The sequence below is a fragment of the Pseudopodoces humilis genome, chromosome 1 (assembly GCF_049639895.1).
Source record: "Pseudopodoces humilis isolate 2021_Gansu_Grassland_sample_001 chromosome 1, ASM4963989v1, whole genome shotgun sequence".
Classification (NCBI taxonomy): domain Eukaryota; kingdom Metazoa; phylum Chordata; class Aves; order Passeriformes; family Paridae; genus Pseudopodoces; species Pseudopodoces humilis.
In genome coordinates, this window is record NC_142200.1 from 8,163,169 (window position 1) to 8,183,690 (window position 20,522).

Consider the following 20,522-nt stretch of genomic DNA (forward strand, 5'->3'; position numbering starts at 1 on the left):
ATGTCTAAAGCTTTTCCAGAGGTGCTCACCCTTGCCTACTTCTCAACATCAAAGGTGGCATCGGTCTAATTGCAGTAAGCAGAGCTGCTCCTTTAAAAGGGAAAAAAAATCCTCCACAATACAATTCCACTGCCAAAAGGAGCTTCCAATCCCCACCTGACCTGCCACAGAGCCTTTCCATGAGGGATTCAACGGGCACTTTGTGTGCTTACGATTGTGTTACCTCTGGTTAGTCCTTCAGGGATTAGGATAACGATTTTCACAGGATTTTAAGGAAAGATTATCAAGCCTGTCTACTCAAAGTTTTTCACAAAGTGTTTATTAAGACCTGGCAATAACTTCCAGTTTTATATAGACTCTGAAGATAATAACATTTGTCATGAGAAATCAGGTAAGTTGATATTAAGTATTCCAGATCTTGGTGGTTTTGCTTGTACTTGTAGGAAACCATTTCAGCTGTGCTATTAATGCTCGGTGGAAATGTAGCAAATTCAATTATTTTTTTATTAAATGTATATTTATCACATTTTATTTTATTCTCACACAAATAAATCTGAACTTAAAAAGTAATTGTATCAATGTAATGAAGCGCGCAGTTGTAACACGGGCATATTTTCACATTAACTTTAAATATTTCTTTAGACTTGGTGGATGATGGTGTGCTTAAAATGAGACATGACCTTTAGATGTTCCAGCTGAATGAAGGTAAGGAAATTCATAGTCAAGGGCTTTTCCCTTTTATTTCTTTGTTCTCTTAATTTCTGTTCTGCTCTGTTAAGCATGAAGACATGAGAAAAGTGCTTGATATTGGAGTGCACTACATCTGTACAGGAAAAATGAAAACAATTCAAACTTCATTGTTACCTGCCACATTTAAAGGAGTTCTACTGAAGCATAGCTAATAAACACATTGGTTTAAGATTGCTGTTAACCTAGAGTAACAGAGAGGGATTTGGTCTTCATACGTGTATAAAAGTAATTTGAACTGGATTAAAATCTCCAATTCAGCAGTTCAGGGAACTCTGGATCAACAGTTCTAAATAAAAGAGATCCTACTAATATCATTCAGCTTAAAATAAACAGAGGATGACTGTTACATCCAGCAGAGGCGAAGGAGAATTTGTAACCAAAGGCTTGACCCTCAGCCTTTATCAGATAAAGGTTTGGAAGGAAAACTTTCTCTGAGTCAGTTTATGGGATTTGTCTGCCTGCTCGAGGCTGTGGGGCACCTGTGCCTTCAGCACCTGTGAATCTCAGTATAGACTGAAATGGAAATGGTGATTTTGATCTGGAGGACAATGAGGGTTTCATATTTGCAATCTGGACATGTATTTCAGTCATCACAGTGGAGTCACTTCAAGAGAGATACAGTTGCAAAGTAATAAAGACTTGCCCCTGATAAATAAAAATTTGATATCAAATAACCAGAGTAACGCAAAAGTGACGTGTATTGCAAGAGTTAATATTACTAATATTCACATTGCTGAGAGATAAGATATTTCAGGCAACAGCTCCAGGAATAGTTGTCAAACATGGTTTTGAAATTTAGTTGGATAGCTTAAATTTCAGAGTTAATGCTGGAAAAAGACTTCAAGAAGCAGCTAAAAACTAATGCTTCAAATTTAAATCAAAGTCCCTACGAAATAAGGAGCAAGGGTAATCCATTTTGGAGTGATATTCCTAGCATTAAGATTTATCTGCAATTTCTTTTTGAGCATTTTGTGCTTGTTAGGGAACACACCAGTGCTAAATTGTCATTCAGGCAAAACAAGCAGTCTCATGAATGGAGGACTTTGCACCATTTTATACCAACAATACTCAATATTTCTTTGCTAGTTGAACAGGATTTGTCTTACTGTGATCCATCCTTCCAGGTTATGTTTGCCTGTTGTCCCTATAATTAGATGTTTTGCTTGGTTGAGTCTGTAGTGTGACATGGCCAGGTTAATGCCTTCTCTGAATTCCTGCTGGAAATCAGCATTTGTGTGGAGAAAACTGTGTGTTGATTAGCACAGAGGAGCAGCTCAGTGGGGAGGACAGCAGGGAACTGACAATTCAGGTGAGCAAGAAAACTTCACTCAGTGTGTGGGGAATACTATTTTGTTTGTACTTTTACAGCTTTTCTCTCTCTCCTAAAATAGGTGATCCCTTCATGTGTGAAACCTCTTGCCTCTTTTAGGGCTGTGGTCTGTCTAGACCCTGCTCTTACCTGCTACACCAAGTCTTATGTCAAATGATTTTCCCTTGTTCTGCTGCCATGAGCAACTCTGGCCAGTTTAAATAAATCACTACTAAGTTAGATCTCTGATAGGAAATTATCTGCTATCTACCCTTTTACTTATGAACCTTTGTAAAACAGTTGTGCTTTCACATCAGTCTGTGAAATGCTCTTACCAAGGATTTCAGTGTTAGTGTGATTTTCTGGTGAGCCAGAAGAGCACATATTCCTCAAAGCAGGTCCTGGAAATCAAGTTTCCTCATGGTGGAAGAACACTGGCCATTGATCTGTGGGGACAGACTGAAAATGGGGCAGGGTGTGACCTCTTTCCCCACCTCCCAGGTCTGGGTCTTTCACCCTCCTGGCAGCCAGAATCCTTGGGAAGGGCAGAGGTGTGGGGTCTTTCCCCAGTCAGGGCTGCAGAGATCCTCCAGCTGACCGGCCTTGAACCACAGGGACAGCTCAGTGGAAGCACTTGTGTTTCCTGCTGATGTCCCTTGGGTTGGTGTGCACAGGGACAGCACTGGCTGTGCAGCCTGGTCACTCCTGTGTGCATGGAGTGCACAGGTCATGGGGAACATTCTCAGAGCCCATAAACACTGAGCCATCATCACAAAGTGCAACTCATCCTAATGCAGATTTTGCAGAGCTAAGGGTACACTTATAGTGCAATCAAAATTCATGAAGTTCTACTAGAATTCATAAAGTTCTACTAAAAAAGCAGCAAACCACCTCACTTCCCACCTCAAACAAAGACACAACCCAATAGTTCCCCTTTAATAGGAGGCTTGATTATCCAGATGCACCAGCCACCACAGATCCCTGCTCCAAGTCACATGTAATTACAAAGCTCCCTTTACATGATCACCCAACTCTTCACCTCCCTAACAGCCACCTTCTTGCAGCTTTGCAAAGCACCAGTTCCTCATACTCTGCTCCACTGAGAAGCCTCTCTCACTAACTCCTCTCTACTTCATTGAACCAGACCAAAGATGACAAAAAAATGACCAGAATCCAGAGATGTGAGTTGATTTTACATCTATCTCCATGCATACTACTCCTCCACTGCTTCCACCACATCAGCCTTGAGCAGGCTTGAGATAACACACTGGTCTCCCCTAATTACAGACTCCACAGGTCCATAAAAAACTAGTTGTTACAAGTCCCAGGAAGCTTCCTAACACCAGAGAGTGGAAGCAGGGATAGCCTTGCCAGGGAGTCAGGCCCTGTGATTTTCTTGACAGCAACATTTTCATGGTCTGTAGTCTAGCAGTTTGCCAGATCCCAAATACTGTTGCAAGAAAAGCCAGGTTTAGGATTTTTGGTGCTAGACTTGTCCATAGGATACTGGACTCTGTCCATGCATAATTACTCCATAGAAAAGTCATGGAATATGAAGTCTGGGAATGAGATTTGGCCAACACTTTCTGCCTCAGTTCTTTTCTTCTGCACATGCTGTGCAGAAACTGTGGATGAGTCCAGGCTTGGGACTGAGTAAAAAGGATTGGGCAGATGGACTGAATAGGTAGGATGAACTGCTTGAAAGCTCTCAGAGCTTTGCTTGAATTAGCAGAGCTGGCACACACTTTTGACTCATCAGACCAGCAAACACAGACATTTCCAACAAAGAAATATTTAGTGTTGTTTCACCATCTCAAGGAAGAGTCTCTTTACAGCCACTAAATACAAATAAGCCATTTTTTGAATGTGTTAATTCTCTAGTGACTTCAACATGAAAAATATTTTAAATATGACGATCTAATCTAATCAAGTTTTCTAATCAAGCTGTATTATCTTCAAGATAATGATTTGCTGCATACTTGCAAGATTAGCTGCTCCAAGAGGATATTAAAAAATTTTGGACCTTTTTTTTGCTGATTTTCATATCATTCCTCATTTTCAACTACAGAGTTATTTGACATGTTCTGATATTGCAAAAACAGGGCAAACTTTAAAAGAAACCTTTTTTTTTCCCCTCCCTAACCACATCTAATTAAATCTTTGTAACCTGGAAAGCAGGCCATGGTCTGAAAGGCAGCACACTTAATCCTTACTGAGCAGCTAGGCAAGGCAGCACAGGACACAACCTGGTGATAGAAACTACAGAAAAACAAGAATGATCAGAAAAGCAACATTCCTGTGGAAGGGAACCTCAGTTGACATTTCTGGTTTGAAACTAAACCTAAGCAAATTTTATCTTGTTTTAACAGAAAGGCTATAGGCACTTGATGTGTCAGGTGCCTTTTAGGCACAGCTCATCCTGCCAGAGAAGAGGGTTGTGTTGATAACCTTACCAAGTCCCCAGAAAAGCCAGCCAGGTAGGACTCAAAAATCAAGAGGCACACGCTGAACTCACAGCACCCACAGGCACAGAGGAAATACTGATGGTGGGATCTCTGTTTCTTTGTCATTTCCAGCATCAATCTTTCTCTGCATCACGGAGTTATTTATTCTGTGGTCAAATCATTATGGGACAAGGGCTGGACAAAATCGCTCAATGCTAAAAATTTTAGCACCACCGAAAGAGCATTTCTCTCTCCTAGACCAGCCAAACCTGCTGGAAGTCAGCATCCATAATGCAGGGGTTCTGCTGGCATGTGGTGGTGAAGATGAGCCTGGGATTTCTATGTCTCTTTCTGGTTTTCAGCACAGGTAAGGACAATGGTCTGGTGCTCCCCAGGGAATAATCCAGGTGCCTCTTTCTGCTCCCACACCCCACTCCCACATCTGTGGCAGGCTTGGTTCTTTCACCCTGTGAGAGCAAGACTGATGGGCTGGAGCTCCAGGGCTGGTGCCATTTAGCAGAGCAGACCAGGCAATGCCTATTCCTGGATCCTGTGCCAAGAGTCTGGAATCAGAGAGTTTATAAGGAAAGAAGGGTTAGAAGAGCTCCTACTGCCTAGATTGTCAATCCAAATTTAGCTCTGACTAATTGAGAGTTGTTAATACAGCTGATTAACACCACATCACCATTTATAAGCCCTGGATTATACACTGTCTACTGGGTATTTCTCCTTTATAAACAAATATAAAGGGGAACTTGGATGGGCTGAGAAGCTGAGGCCTCATAGGAACCTGGCAGATTAACATTTTCTAGCACTGACTCCTTTGGAGAGCCTTTTAGATTACTCTTAGGAGGCATTCAGCTCTCCTCTGGTGGAATAGGAAACCTAAATCTCAAACACATATCTTCAACCTGATCTGCAATCTCTCATTTACTGCTGTGCACCTCAGCTGGTCACCAAGGGAATCCCAGAAACCCAGTCCAATCTCCTGAGCCCAGTTTCAGCCCATTCCTCCTGCAACATAGCTCTTGAGGACAGTCCTCAATTTCATGACTGCGCTGAATAACAAACGTGCACAGAGAAGGGAAGATTTGTTTGGATTTGGCCTTATTTTTCTCTGTACCTTGCAACAAATTCTGTGTGCAAAGCTAGTGAAGGTCTCAACATATATTTATTATCATACTTTTATTTTGATTATTGAGGGGCAAACTCAACAAGGGAAACTGTTTCTCAGTCTCTTTCTTCACTTTTCAGCTTTGTGCATAACAAAAGAAAATAAGAAAGAGAAGCAAGTGGCAGTGCTGGCTACTGCAGGTAACAGCACATCGGAGCCCCAGTGTTGGGGTGTCAGTGGGAGTGGGAGGTGCTGTGTTGGGTGTGGAGGTGGCAGCAGATGGGCCCTGCTCCTGCAGAGTCTGTGAGCCCCAGCCCACCCCTGCTGTAAGGCCACCCCACCCAGTGCTGTCCCTGGCCAGGTTAACAACTGTCCTTCCCAAAATCTGCTCTTCTCTTTTTCCTTTCTCTCCTTCCCAGCTCTTCATTCCCTTTTGTTTTAACTTTTCTCTCTTCTGTGCTGTGGACAAGCACTGCTTTTAGCTCTGGGGTGCAGCTTGGCTTCAAATTGGTTATAAATAATACTGACGTCATTGGAAAATTGCATTTCTTACCAAATTCAATCTTGTTCTCATCTCAGCTTTCTGTGCTTCTTTTTCCATCCTGCTCTGTTCTTCCTCTCTCTGTCATGATCACACACACCTTCCTCCCTCACACAGACACTGTACTGCTCTGCTTCAGCATGATTTTGTGGGAGGGAAGCAAAAAAAAATATCTTTGAAAATTTTGACTTGGGAAAAACAAATAAGCAACATCAACAGAAATTAAACATGTTAAGATAAAAAGTGTGATTCGGCTACAGCAAAATTATTCTGTTGTAGCAAGCAGTATAGCCATCCCTGTAGCTGGAAAACAAAAATCTGTGGTTTCATGTAGGTTTGGGGAAGGGGGAACATTTCCTAGACACTTTCTCTGCCTTTTATGACCTGCATGGTGAACTCTGCTGCTCTCTTGGCAGCAAACACCCACCACCCAGCAGGAGAGGGCACCAGCACCCCAGGGCTGGCTGGGTCCTACAGCTCCTCAAGGGCATGGTCGAGGGTACAGCTGGCAGACCTGAATTTTGGCCCACCATGCTTCTGCTTCTATATCTTGCTATTTTCTAGACTCATCTCCGTGGTCCTGGAATTTTATTTCCCATCAGTGGTTTTTTGGTGTGCCTCAGTACTTAATCTGCTCATTTTGGTTTTCCCATTCTGGAAGATGTCTAGCACATAGAAGCAGTGGATGCACAGCTGTTTTCTTGTGCCCTCATGCATTCCTTTTCTTTCAGAGCTGCCTGCAAAGTCGCTGGACCTGGCTGCTATTAACCTGACAGAGCTGGTGAATGGGATGCTGAGCTCTGCACTCAGAGGTAAGGGCTTGTGGCTGGGCAGGTCACAGCTGCCAGCCCAGCAATGCAGGAGAAAAGGCACTACAAGTGTTAGCAGGAGAAGCTGTAAACATGTGCTGTCGGCCTCCAGAATTGCTTCTAGGAGCATATCACCTTCATGCATTTATAGTGCAGATGGCTGTCTGCCCCAGAGATCTTGGAAATTAGCGTGGGTTTATATATAGACACAATATAATTACTTGTGGGAAGCCTTTCAAAAGCACTTTTTAATCCAGTGTACATTTCAATTAAAAGAAAAACAAAACAAAAAGGAAGAAGCAATACAAAGTATTCCCTTCAGTGGAAATGAGAACAGACTGAGTGTGAGGCAGCTGTATCATACTGCAACCTCGGGAATTCTTTAGACACTAAATGAGCAGAGTCAAAACATGCTGTTCTCACAATTTGTTCCAAGCACTAATAGCATGGATCTGTGTTTCTGCAGGTACCAAGAAACTCTTCTCTTTGCTGAGTGTCACCACTTACAGCTCATTTGCCTTCCACAAAGTGTCAGTCACCATTTACAACAGTAAGTGTTGGTGCTTTGCTCGGCTCAGGAGCAGTTTCTCCCCCACAACCTGTGCAACGAGACACTGATTTTTTTTTCTCTGTCTCTTCCTGCAGTCTCTAACATAAAAAATATTGACCCTGGCAAGTTCCCTATGCACTACTGCTACTGTTTGAATAATGTGACAAATGACTTGACAGGTGGGTACACAAAAAGGGTTGGCAATTGCATGTGCTTAAGTTGAATTATTTCCTTTGGAGCTGAAGTAGTCTGAATTCTGCAGACTTCATCCTTATGATTGCCACCACCACAGTGAGATCAACAGCCATAACTCACGACAAGTGGCTGCTCTAACTGCATGACCTCAGTCTCAGCTGGCTGCACCCAGCCAGCCAGTCTGGGATGGAGCCATCAGTCAAGTGACTGGCGTGGTTTGACTGGCAAAAGGCCTCCCTTTCCTCCTTGGAATACTAATTGCAGCACAGGAGAGACAAACAGCAGTATATGATACTTCACTGTGGGTACTTTTTCTCTCCTGAGGTGACCACAGGAGATGAACAAGGGCTTCTCTGCACCAATGGACTCCAGCAACTTCAGTGAGCCCAAGGGAAGTAAAAAGCAAGGACTAACATCTTCATAGAACTGTTGAATGGACTACAAAATGCTGTCAGAAACACCCTTCACCTGAAATCCTCATTCACACCCCTGATTTCACAGAATTTAATATTTCAGGATGCATCTGTGTTTGGATTCTAGGGCTGGTTAATGTAAGGCATCAAGGGTAGGTCAGCAGCTACAGACCAGACTCCTCTGCCACACGTGGTGACCCTGCACGAACCACAGTGGCTTTCACGGCTTTCTCTGGACCCACACATCCCACAAAGCCTTTATGGACAATTACCCAGTGTGCCTTGGAGAATAACAGAGAAACTTGAATCTTTCTGCTGCAACTCCAGAACACCTTGGGGATTGGAGCATTCTCCAAATCAGTAAAAATTCAGGGCACAGGTCCATCACTCCCTAAGTGAGAACAGTGACCTGTTACTGCTAGAAAATACCATCGCTACACCACCAGCCATTGCTTGGGCTGGTATCTGAATCATCAGTTTGTCTGAAGCAAAACCCAGAGGAAAAGTCCAATGCCTATTGGAAGGTCCCACACAGCAGACAGGCAAAGCCTGCAGGCTTTAGATCTCCTACATTTAAGCAGACTAAGTAGAGCATTACTTTAAAATGTTCTCTTGAACAGATAAAGTCCATGTAAGTTTGTTTTTAGACACACTGATGTTGTTTTGGATATCATCTTTGAAATATACTTCTGAAAGGATTCTCATGGTTTCTTCAGTCCACTACATCCAGCAAAATATTTTAACCTTTAAAATATTTTAAACTTTGTCATGTATGAGCATATATCTAAAATAACATAACATATAAAAGTGAATTTTTGACTTGGCATACAGGATAGGATATTTTCAATAATAAACTTTCTGTATTTGTTGTCTAGATTTTACAGCTCTACTTGTTGATATCATTGGAAACACCACCAGTTATCTCACAGAAATTTTCAAATCCACATCCATTCTCTCAGGTTTGCATTTCCCCTTTGAATAGTTATCATTGTCTTATCTGTCTCATTTACTCCTGGCATGAAAACAACCATAAAAATGTGGATAAAAAGCCTATTGCTCTTACTCAACAGCATTTTTCTTGCAACACATGGAAAAAGATACACACATAATGTGTATATGTGTAATATAGAGATGTGCATGTTTCTATGAGCAGTTATGTCATTTGAATGTTTTATAATTAATTAGTAAAAATTGATGGGTTTGAAAATTATTTTTACATACTGATATTTTGAGCAATTTTGATTCACTGAGAATAAGTATGGGCTATTTTATCTGAAGATTTTTTTTTCTATATAAAAATACTTGTAATTTAGAATTTTAATTAGATTGAAACCTTTTCCCTGAAGAACCTAACATTTGGATTTGATGGTGGTTTGAGGTTTTTGTCAAAAATTAGATCAGAAAGAACATACTTGGTTAGATGCCATAGCCACATGCCATTTATTGTTTGTGTTTTCAACTGTATAAAATAATTCCACGTAAGGAAAACTGGTAATGATGATCTCTTTTATGTTTCTTTGCCTTTCAGTGCGTCAAAGCAATGACTCTGATTGTATCTACATCTGTGTGATGGCAGGGCAGACAGGTAAAAGTTAAAATCATTCCACCCAAAAATATTGCCCTGGTTTTCCTCAGTGATGATTTATACTGGAAACAGGCCTTTCTTGATAATTGCAAGCATTTCTATTTGCAGGGAAAAATCTGTCTGATTTTTTGGAAATACTAGAAAAGTCTCCTGTTATTAATTACACATTTTCCAGTAACACATCATCTGATCAAGGTAAGTACATCCTGGGGAATAAAAGGAAACAGGAGCCAGAGTGAAATCATGTCCAGATAGCTCTTGCAATGAGTACTCCATCCTCATTACTACAACTATAAATATTATTTTATTTTTTATTATTGCTTATGTATTTGCATAGTATTATGTATTTGTTTATAGTTAGAATAATATTTTATATTGTTGAAAATTTAAACCAATGATTATATAATAAATGCAAGTAAATTTTATTTTTAAACTTTACTTTTAAATTTTACTTTAAAACTTTTAAATTATTTTAAATTATTTGTTACAAGGTCTTCTGGTGGAGGAACAAACAAAAGCTGCTGGCATGAGAGCTTTTACAGAATTCAGCATTGGGCTGGGGAGGGTCTCTAGTGCTCTTAAATCTAACTGGGTGCCTTCCATAGCTCTCAGCACAAATGACCTCCTACCTTTACATGAGTTTCCTTCAGAGTGGAGGTGAACACATTCAGTTGTCCTGCGTGGTTCCTCCATCCAAAACTGCTTTGCCAGTTTGAGCTGCACTTCAGGTGCACCCCCTTCACTGTTGCCCATCATTATCTCCCATTTTCAATGACAGATTAATGCAGGCAGACTGAAATCGGTGGCAAGTTGTGTGTGCTGAAAGCTGTGGGATGCTCCTCTCCTTTTAAAAACAAACAAAAAAGATGACGCTTGGCCAAAACACCCTTTAATTAGAAACAACTACTGCCTCTATGGTAGCAGAATCTGATTTCTTTCCTTTTTCTCACACAATATGCAGTGGATAATGAGTGCTCTAACCTTGTTTTCTCATACCTCAAAATCTAGATTCAATTTTATCAGGTTTTGTGAAATTGCAAGAAGACCCAAACAAGACACTGGATTCATCAGCAGAATATGTGTGGAGATTTAAATGTGAGCAAATATTGTCAGACAAATTTTTGTTCCCCTGATTAATGTATTGATAAATTATCATGTATGTTTGCTGTGCAGTTACTGTGATGTTAACTCCAGATAAAGCATAAAATTTCTCTGAATCAGCAGATGATGTCAGTAAAGCATTGAAGAGCTGGAGGATAGAAACACTCTTGTGAAAAGCCATTTTACCAGAAAAAATGTTTTCTAAAGAGGCAGAGAAGAACAGAAAAAGTGGTTATTGATTTCAATCCAAAACACAAGATTATTTAAACTATTTCCTCTAATTTTCTATAGTAATTTTTTTCCTGTATTATTCTCTATCTATTTCTTTGTATGACATTGTTTCACTTGAGCATTTCATAAACTTTAGTACATTTAACTTTGCTACAGGGCTACAAGATAGAAAAGTGCTGCTCTGCCCCATTTTAGAAGCCAAAAAGCAAAAAGCAAAAAGCCTGCTGGCTTGTAATAGAAATTAATAGAAATTCTGACCTTGACTTCATACCTCCTTATCTTCACAGCTGCATCTCTGTCCTACAAAATGCCTGCATTTCCTGTAGTCAGTCTGCTGTCTTTTATAAATTTTTTTTAATTTCCTTAACCGCATGCCAACCTTTGTTGTCTGTTGTCAGTTCCCAAACTGCAGCATCTGCCCTCCAGTACCTGCCTGCTCACCTTCAAACACACAAGACCTTTCTCTCTTTCTGCTGTAGTGAAGCAGTATAGGAAATTAAGCACAAATTATATGAAGAAGAAAACAAAACCCTACAACCCTACAGGAACATTCCAGTTCCTTTTCTTTTTTTTTTTTTTTTTTGTTTATGAAAACTCACACATTAAAATGTTCTCAGTTAAAATTTCAAACATTATTGGAGCTTCCTGTCTTTACATATTTAAAATGAAAAGGAGGTGTGGCTGCTCGAGTGCCAGAGAAGCACTCAAGGAGTAGATTTTCTGGGTGTATTTTAGATATTATTCTCCCACAGTCTGTTGCAGTGGCTGCTGCTGTGGGGCACCAGCACCCCCAGTGTGCTGGTGCCCGGTGCCCTCTGTGTGTCTCTCTTGCTTCTCCAGCTACCAGGACCCCTCTCACCCAGAAAGGAGTGGAAATCCCCACCACAGAGCTCCCACCATGGCCAAGGACAGCTGCAGCCAAAGGGTTTCCATCACCCCATGTGGATGCTCCCTGGCCCCAAGGCACGGCCAGACCCTCTCTGAGCCCTGGGGGGAGGTTGGCCCCGTCTCCAGCCCTGCAGCCCAGCCCCAGTGAGTATGGCCAGGCACCCTGGAACCTGCCCTGCCCCTCTGCTGGGGGCTCTGGACAAGTGTCTCTGAGGTGGAGCCTGGAGGAACCCTCAGGGAGACCCACTGTGGTTACCAGTGAGTTGGTTATTGCAGAAATGTCAAAATCAGCTGTAGGTTCCATCCTGTAGTTTCCTGTCTTTAGGGGAATAACTTTATCTTGCTTCCCACAAACACTTCTGCCACTTGGATATCCCCTCATATTTTGCTCCATATTTGGTGAGCAGACCTGTGAAAAAGCAATTTAGAGATGCTCCTTTTGGTGTTCCCTTAACATGCCTTCTTGAAATCCTGCCCTTCCCTAGTCCACAGGCTTTTCAACTTCTAGTCAAGTACTATTTCAAGTACTCAAGTACCTATTTCATCCTGACATTTTTATATGTCACTGTACTGGGTGAGGGACTCTGGCTGTTGAGCTGTCTCATACATTGCAATTCTTCTCAGCAGGCAGATAAATAATGAATAACAGGAAGTCTGTCTCTGTTCCCACAGCTGACATGTTTTGGATGCAGACTGTGTCTCCACAAGAAGCCAGCAAGCTGATGCAAACAGAGCCAGGTAAGACTGATCTGGGGTAGCAACAAAGTGTGTCAGTTGGCATATTTATGAATTATAAAGTAATATATAGATGACTGATATTTATTTATACATCACTGTCTATGTAAGTGTTTATTAATGAACTGTGAGTTCAGGGTTAGTTTTTCTTTCTTTTCTGCTGCTCCTTTGATCAACCTGCCTTTTTTTTTGAGTGTCAAAGCAAGTTCTGTTCTTTTCCCTGCCCTTAGATTTGTCTTCCACAGTACTGTCTATGCCACCTTCCTACCGACCTGGTGTGACACTGAAACTTTACTCAGCTACCAGTAAGTGAATGCACCTCATGCAGCAGAAATAGCAGAATGTTTGAAAGCAATGCAAGATTGAAATGTTCCCATGCAGAAAAAACATATATGGTTAATTTGCTTGTGATAGTTTATGTATGTAAACACCCAAAATGTCCAAGGGACTGCTTTCCCATTTGTTTGTGAATTGTACACAGCTGCAAATTCAAAACAGATGATACTGGGGTGATAGAATTAACATAGATAATCTGTGTGGCAATTTTAGCATTGATTGGTTATCAGAGAACTTGTTCTTAAAAGTCATTCCAAAAGAAAATACCATGTTTTAAATCTCATCATAAATAAGATGATGTAAGCAGTTCATGCCACATGAAACCCCCAGGACTGTTCTGAATTTACAATACTTCAAACTACTTCCTCAGCTAAAAAAGGATCATCATCAACTAGATTTTCATGAAAACTCAGTTCTCGTCTGCTTGTGTTTCTCTGTGGTGACTGTCTAAGAGAAGCATAGATGCTGGGTAGTGCAAAGGAAACATATCAGCCTAACTTGCAGGGCTCTTCAATATCCTTTAGGCTTGGTATTTTAGACAAAACCAGAGGAGTCTAAGAAAATAAAATGCTGGGCAAATAACTTTGGTTTTCATGGTCATCTTTTTAGATTTTATAATGCTATTTGATTCTGAAATGAGATTTAGTTTTCACCCATCTTACTTCTGTTTTAAGAGCTCCAAATACCAGAGTCCTCCTCTGGTGTGCAGCACTACAGGCCCTGGAGAACCTAGGATGTTTTGAAAAGGCTGGGAAACATGGATTTTAGTGAGATGGGAAAATTGGAGTCACCAAATGCCTCTGTGAGAAACCATGCTGGCAGGGGCGCCTGCCTGATTCTAACAATCATATGTTTGGAGAAATAAGTCCAACAGTGGGATTCCAAAGTCAGAAAGAGCATCTGCATTGTTCTGACAGATTATTCCAATTATTCATTTTTTAATTCACAGAAGTGGGTGCCAACTAATAAGACATGTAAATGTCCATGTTAGTGTGCAGGGAGGGATATTTTGAGTCTGAATCACTCACTATAACTGTAACATTGCTCTTCACTGGCAGAAAAATTTAATCTCAGTGTCACAGGGATGTGATACTGAATTAATAGAATAACTGTCTGTTTACTGGAAAAGTTGGTCACTGCACTGCCCCTGACAATAATGAGGCAATTTGAAACACATGAGAGGAAATCTCTGCACAGGAACTGTGATTCTTGCCTTTTCTGGTCTCCTGACTAATTCAATTCCTTAGAGAAGTCTTAGAAAAGAAAGTTCTGAAATAAATTCCTACTTTTAATTATCTTTATGAACTTATATACTGAACACAAAAAAATATATTTCACAGTAGAAATTTATTACAGAAGAGGTGTAAAGCATTACTATGAATGGGTGAAAATTTAAATTTGAATGATATGATGTGAATATACTATGCAATCAAAAATTAAATTGAAAATTAATTGAAAAATAATTTCATCATTTAACAAATATAGTATTATGCAAATACAGTGTTAATTTAAAGTGATTGTCAAAAATTAAAACCAAATTAATTCCTTAGCTTTTAGCATTTTTGTTTGACTTTTCTTTCCCACATAGATGACTCCAAATTGAAATTGCCATCATTCAATTTGCAGCTAAATAAAATTGAATTTCTGCTGGCAAAACACATAGCTTGAGTAAAGCATTTAACACCTGGTTATCCTGGTTGGCAGGATAGAAGGACCCACTTCTGAAGAGGCTGAAACTTGTAGGAAGAAGTTTTAATTATTCATCACCTTTATTATTTCTCATCAATTTTAACATTACTTTTCAGGGACAGCTTAAATTAAAACCTCATTGCCCCATGCTCTGATGTTTGGTTATTAACATGAAGTGTGTTTACTTAAGCAAGGGATCAATAATTTTTAATTTACTCCATGTAGGAAAATATCAAGGTATGTCAAATGCTATTAAGTGGACAAAGCCTAATGACATTTATGTGCAATTGCTGAGGTGAAGAGAAATGGGTCTCCCTCTTGCCCATGTCTGGCTAATTACACCTGATATTTGTGTACATACTCCTGCTATCTTGGTCGAGCACTGCCAGGAGAGAAATAGTTTCATAGCAATTTCTTTCAGGCTGGCAGAGCCTTGATTTTCCTCCTGCCCAGGAATGCCTCTTTATATTAAATTTCTTGTCAGGATGAGATGACTCAAGCTTATTTCAACAGAACTTCATTAGTCCAAATTTAACCTTCATAACCTCTGCTATCACATAACATAGCATTGCCCAGATCTATAAAGTGTGTGAGACATGTGAACCTGGAAATGCAATTACACTGTCTGAGGGGATTATGCTCAGCAGGTAAGAAAGTTTATCCACACATGGCCAGAGCCTGCTGCTAGCTACACAAATGGAAAAAATAGCTGACAGATCCTTCCTTCCTTCCTTCCTTCCTTCCTTCCTTCCTTCCTTCCTTCCTTCCTTCCTTCCTTCCTTCCTTCCTTCCTTCCTTCCTTCCTTCCTTCCTTCCTTCCTTCCTTCCTTCCTTCCGCCACTTCCTTCCGCCACTACCTTCCGCCCCTTCCTTCCTTCCGCCACTTCCTTCCTTCCGCCACTTCCTTCCTTCCGCCACTTCCTTCCTTCCGCCACTTCCTTCCGCCACTTCCTTCCGCCACTTCCTTCCGCCACTTCCTTCCTTCCTTCCTTCCGCCACTTCCTTCTGCCACTTCCTTCCGCCACTTCCTTCCGCCACTTCCTTCCGCCACTTCCTTCCGCCACTTCCGCCACTTCCGCCACTTCCTTCCGCCACTTCCGCCACTTCCTTCCGCCACTTCCTTCCGCCACTTCCTTCCGCCACTTCCTTCCGCCACTTCCTTCCGCCACTTCCTTCCGCCACTTCCTTCCGCCACTTCCTTCCGCCACTTCCTTCCTTCCTTCCTTCCGCCACTTCCTTCCTTCCTTCCTTCCTTCCGCCACTTCCTTCCTTCCTTCCTTCCTTCCTTCCGCCACTTCCTTCCTTCCGCCACTTCCTTCCTTCCTTCCGCCACTTCCTTCCTTCCTTCCGCCACTTCCTTCCTTCCTTCCGCCACTTCCTTCCTTCCTTCCGCCACTTCCTTCCTTCCGCCACTTCCTTCCGCCACTTCCTTCCGCCACTTCCTTCCGCCACTTCCTTCCGCCACTTCCTTCCGCCACTTCCTTCCGCCACTTCCTTCCTTCCGCCACTTCCTTCCTTCCGCCACTTCCTTCCTTCCTTCCGCCACTTCCTTCCGCCACTTCCTTCCGCCACTTCCTTCCTTCCTTCCGCCACTTCCTTCCTTCCTTCCTTCCGCCACTTCCTTCCTTCCTTCCTTCCGCCACTTCCTTCCTTCCTTCCTTCCTTCCTTCCTTCCTTCCTTCCTTCCTTCCTTCCTTCCTTCCTTCCTTCCTTCCTTCCTTCCTTCCTTCCTTCCTTCCTTCCTTCCTTCCTTCCTTCCTTCCTTCCTTCCTTCCTTCCTTCCTTCCTTCCTTCCTTCCTTCCTTCCTTCCATACTTCCTTCCATACTTCCTGCCTTCCTGCCTTCCTGCCTGCCTTCCTCCCTGCCTGCCTTCCTTCCTGCCTTCCTTCCGTCCTTCCTGCCTTCCTGCCTTCCTTCCATCCTTCCTTCCTTCCTTCCTTCCTGCCTTCCTGCCTTCCTGCCTTCCTGCCTTCCTGCCTTCCTTCCTGCCTTCCTTCCTGCCTTCCTGCCTTCCTTCTTTCCTGCCTTCCTGCCTTCCTTCCTGCCTGCCTTCCTGCCTTCCTCCCTTCACCTCCCTCCCTCCCTCCCCATTGCTTTGTACAGTAAGATATTCAGTGGGACAGGTATTTGGGGTATTTCAGGGTTGTGTGTTCCCCCAGGGTGCCCACAGGCGATGCTCAGAGAGCCCCGTGTGACCTCACCTCCCGTCACTCTCGTAGTGCAGAAGATCAAGCCCTGTGTGATGGAGCTCTGTAGGTTCTTTCAGCTGTGCCTCTGTGTTGGTCAGAGAAGATATTCCAGAAAGGAAGCCATGAGGTAAAACCTGGCACAAGTTTTTCTTTCTCTGTCTGCTTAAAATAATCCTTCAGGCTTTTTTTTCCCCCAAATGACAATTTTCAATCACCAATGATTATTTTGGAGAGTCTGTGGCCACAGACTAAGACCCAAATATGTCCCAGTGCACCTGTTCTGGCTTCAGTATTTCAGCTAAGTGTAAAAAGCCCAGATGCATTTTTCCAAGCATCTAATGACATCACTGGGGTTGGAATCTAGCTTTTTATTTCCATATTTAGCATTATTTAGATATACCATGCTTATCATGGAATCATAGATTAGTTTGAGTGGGAAGGGATTTAAAGACCATTTAGTTCCTACTGTGCTGCCATGGGCAGGGACACCTTCCACTGGATCAGGCTGCTCCAAGCCCCATCCAACCTGACCTTGAACACTTCCAGGGATGGGGCATCCACAGCTTCTCTGGGCAACCTGTGCCACTGCCTCACCACCCTCACAGTAAAGAATTTTTGTCTAATATTTAATCTAAACCTGCCATCTTTCAGCCTGAAGCCATTCCTCCTTATCAATACATGTCCTTGTCCAAAGTCCCTCTCCTTATGAAAGATAACAAGCCTCTTATCTTTAACTGCATCTCCTATCTGCAACTCCATCTTCAGGTACTGTGTTGAATACTATTCCTGGTTTGTGAAAAATGCAAGTTATGTCTGTGAAAGAGTCAAAAGAGTTGCTTACTCCCACAGTAAGTACATTTTCACTTTACATCTCTATAGCTCTACATACCTTATTATGAAGATAGAAGATTTTTCTATATCCACAGAATAATTGCTGTATTTCATCAGATAACTATTTTATCTGATAATGATTTTTAAATGATTAAAAAAAAAGTATTATTTTACCTTCATGCATGTTTTAATATTTCCTTGTAAAATATCTTCTAACTAATATTTTCTTGTGTTCTTCCAGCATTAAAGCAAAAATGCCTTAAAAACATCTGTACATCAGTTTAGAGCACTGGGAAATTTTACTGCAAGTTCGAAGACTGGTGGCAGTTTTAGTTTTCTTTTTGATTTCTCAGTGTAAAAATCAGAAAGCAACATGTTATTTGCAAATATTTGAAATCAGGCAAGCTATTAACCAGATGTTAACCTAGAAATGTCTCCTCCTCCAAGGCATTGTAAAAATAATGTGTAAAAAACAGAGATATTTTATACAAGTGATGTAACCGCAATAAAAGAACTGAAAGGCTTTTAAAAATCTTATTTTATAAAGGATATTTACATGGTTGGGTAGTGAATGGAAACAGTTTATTTTATTGACATTTGAGACATTGTAATCAAAATTAACAAATGAGAAGTAATTTAAAACCAACCTGAAATACTGAAGACAAGAAGGACTCTCTGGTGTTAAACACATGCAGATTATCTTCTGAACAAAATCTTCCATTACTTCAGCAATGCCTGTTATGCAGTGTCAACCCAGGAAGTGACAGGATCTCTTGTACTTTGAGTTATATTTGTGTGAACTCACCAGGATTTGTAGAAACATGGAATTATAGAATGGTTTGGGTTGGAAGGGGCATTAAAGATGATCTGTTTCCAACCCTACTGAATCAAGTTTCTCAGAGACTCTTCCAGCCTGGTCTTCATGTCCTTTATATGCAAGTCTGGTGAACTAAAATCCAGTTCTAAAAAATGAAAGAATAACCAAATCAATTGCATGATCCCATATTTTTCTATGCTGCAGCAACATTATGCTACTATTTACCCAGAGTATGTTCTCAAGCCATTAATATTGTTTTTAAAGGAGTTTATTTGCACTATAGCTGTTACACATTGACATTTCACTGAAGAAAGAGGTGTTCAAAGGCAGAGCCAAGGAGAAAAGTGGCAATATAAGCAATGCTGACCCCAGGGAGAGGTGGGATGCAGTAACTCACTTCCAAATTATATTTCACTGTTGTGCTCAATAGTGTGAGAGAAAAACTTCTGCCATGTCAAAGAGCAGGATAGATTGGAGAAGTACCAATTACAGCAGATATTGAAAGTTAGGCCAATGGAATAAATAGGAATGTTGATACAGGGAGTATATACTGGGAATAAGACATGCTGCTATCAATAGGCTGAAGAAATGGGCCACCAGAAACTTCATGAAGTTCAAGAAGTGCTGTAACATGTCCATGATTCTGCTATGCTGTGGAAGATCTTGGTCTGTTGCAGCAGCTCTCAGTCTGTGCCCATTGCCTCTTGCCATGTCACTGGGCACCACTGGACAGAGACTGGCTCTATCCCCTGGCACCCTCCCCTCAAGTGTTCCCTGGATTGATGAGACCCCCCAAGACTCCTCCAATGAAGAGTTACAGATCTCTTGTCCCCTCCTCATGAGAGATATTCTTGTCCCTTCATCATCTCTGTGTCCCTTCCCTGAACTGTCTCAAGCTTTTCCATGTCTGTCCTGTTCTGAGGAGCGCAGAACTGGACACAGCCCTGCAGGTGTGGCCTCACCAGTGCAGAGTAGGGGGGCAGGACCCCTTCCTTCAGTCTGCAGGCAGCACTTTGCCCATTGCAGCCAAGGACATCCTGAGCCCTCTCTGCTGCAAGGGCACACCTCTTACTCTGTTCAAGCCTGTGTCCACCAGGACCCCAGGTCCTCCTCTACTGAGCTGCTTCCCAGCTGGGTGTTCCCCAGCACAAACTGAGGCTGCACCTCTCCAGGTGCAGGACTTGGCACTTGTTGTTGAACTTCATGGAGTTCCTTTTGAGGTCCTTCTGGATGGCAGAAATGCCACTCACTCATCCCAGCTGAGTGTCACCTGCCAGCCCTCTGAAGGTCCATTCTGCCCCATCATCCAGATCATTAATGGAGAGTCTAAGCAGGGCTGGACCCAGCACTGACTGCTGGAATGCACCACCAGTCACTGGCCTCCAAATAGACTTTGTGCCACTGGCCACCACCCTTGGGGCCCCACCAGGCCATTTCCAACCCTCCTCCCCAGGCACATCCAGCTCAGATATCAACAGCTTCTCCATGAGGATCTTAAGGGTGACCATGTCAAAGGCCTCCCTGAAAGCCTTGTAGGTCACAGAGTCAAAGGGCCTTTTGCTCATGTAAATATTTTTACAATTCCCAGTTGTCAGACTTCTCACTTCTCCATGCTACAATTCAGTGGACAGTTTGTCTCTGTTGATGGACTCCATGGAGGGTAGCTGTGCCTGGCCCTGGCAGAAAGCACACCTTGCTGATGAAAAGCAGCCTTCCCAAAGCTCACTGAATCAACTTCTCCTGGATTTCACTCAGCCTTGGATCAGAGCCACAGTGGATAGATTAAAGAAGACTTCCCAACCCTGAGGAATGCCTGTGTTTAAAGCTGTGTAAACTCTCACTCATCTTTCATCACCGAACTCTACCTCTTGCTAAGCTATTAAAGCCATTTTCACATGCCCAAGAGATTTTGTGAGTGATTAATAACAATGGGATGACTGTTATTTAATTACAGCCAAGAGTATTAGGGAAAGTTATTATATGGTGAAGGCACC

The 20,522-nt window shown here is 42.0% G+C and overlaps 1 protein-coding gene across 1 annotated transcript; it reads left to right on the plus strand.

Annotated features, from left to right (window-relative positions):
• Positions 1-1,086: 1,086 nt before the first annotated feature.
• Positions 1,087-18,005, plus strand: HHLA1 (HHLA1 neighbor of OC90). The gene is made up of 15 exons (XM_088062171.1): positions 1,087-1,161; positions 4,762-4,870; positions 5,758-5,817; positions 6,890-6,970; positions 7,434-7,517; positions 7,613-7,696; positions 9,001-9,084; positions 9,654-9,710; positions 9,819-9,905; positions 10,713-10,805; positions 12,603-12,668; positions 12,896-12,970; positions 16,833-17,007; positions 17,646-17,728; positions 17,953-18,005. Exons 1-15 carry the CDS (start codon positions 1,087-1,089, stop codon positions 17,994-17,996), a joined length of 1,257 nt encoding a protein of 418 aa, XP_087918297.1. The 3' UTR covers positions 17,997-18,005.
• Positions 18,006-20,522: the final 2,517 nt, after the last annotated feature.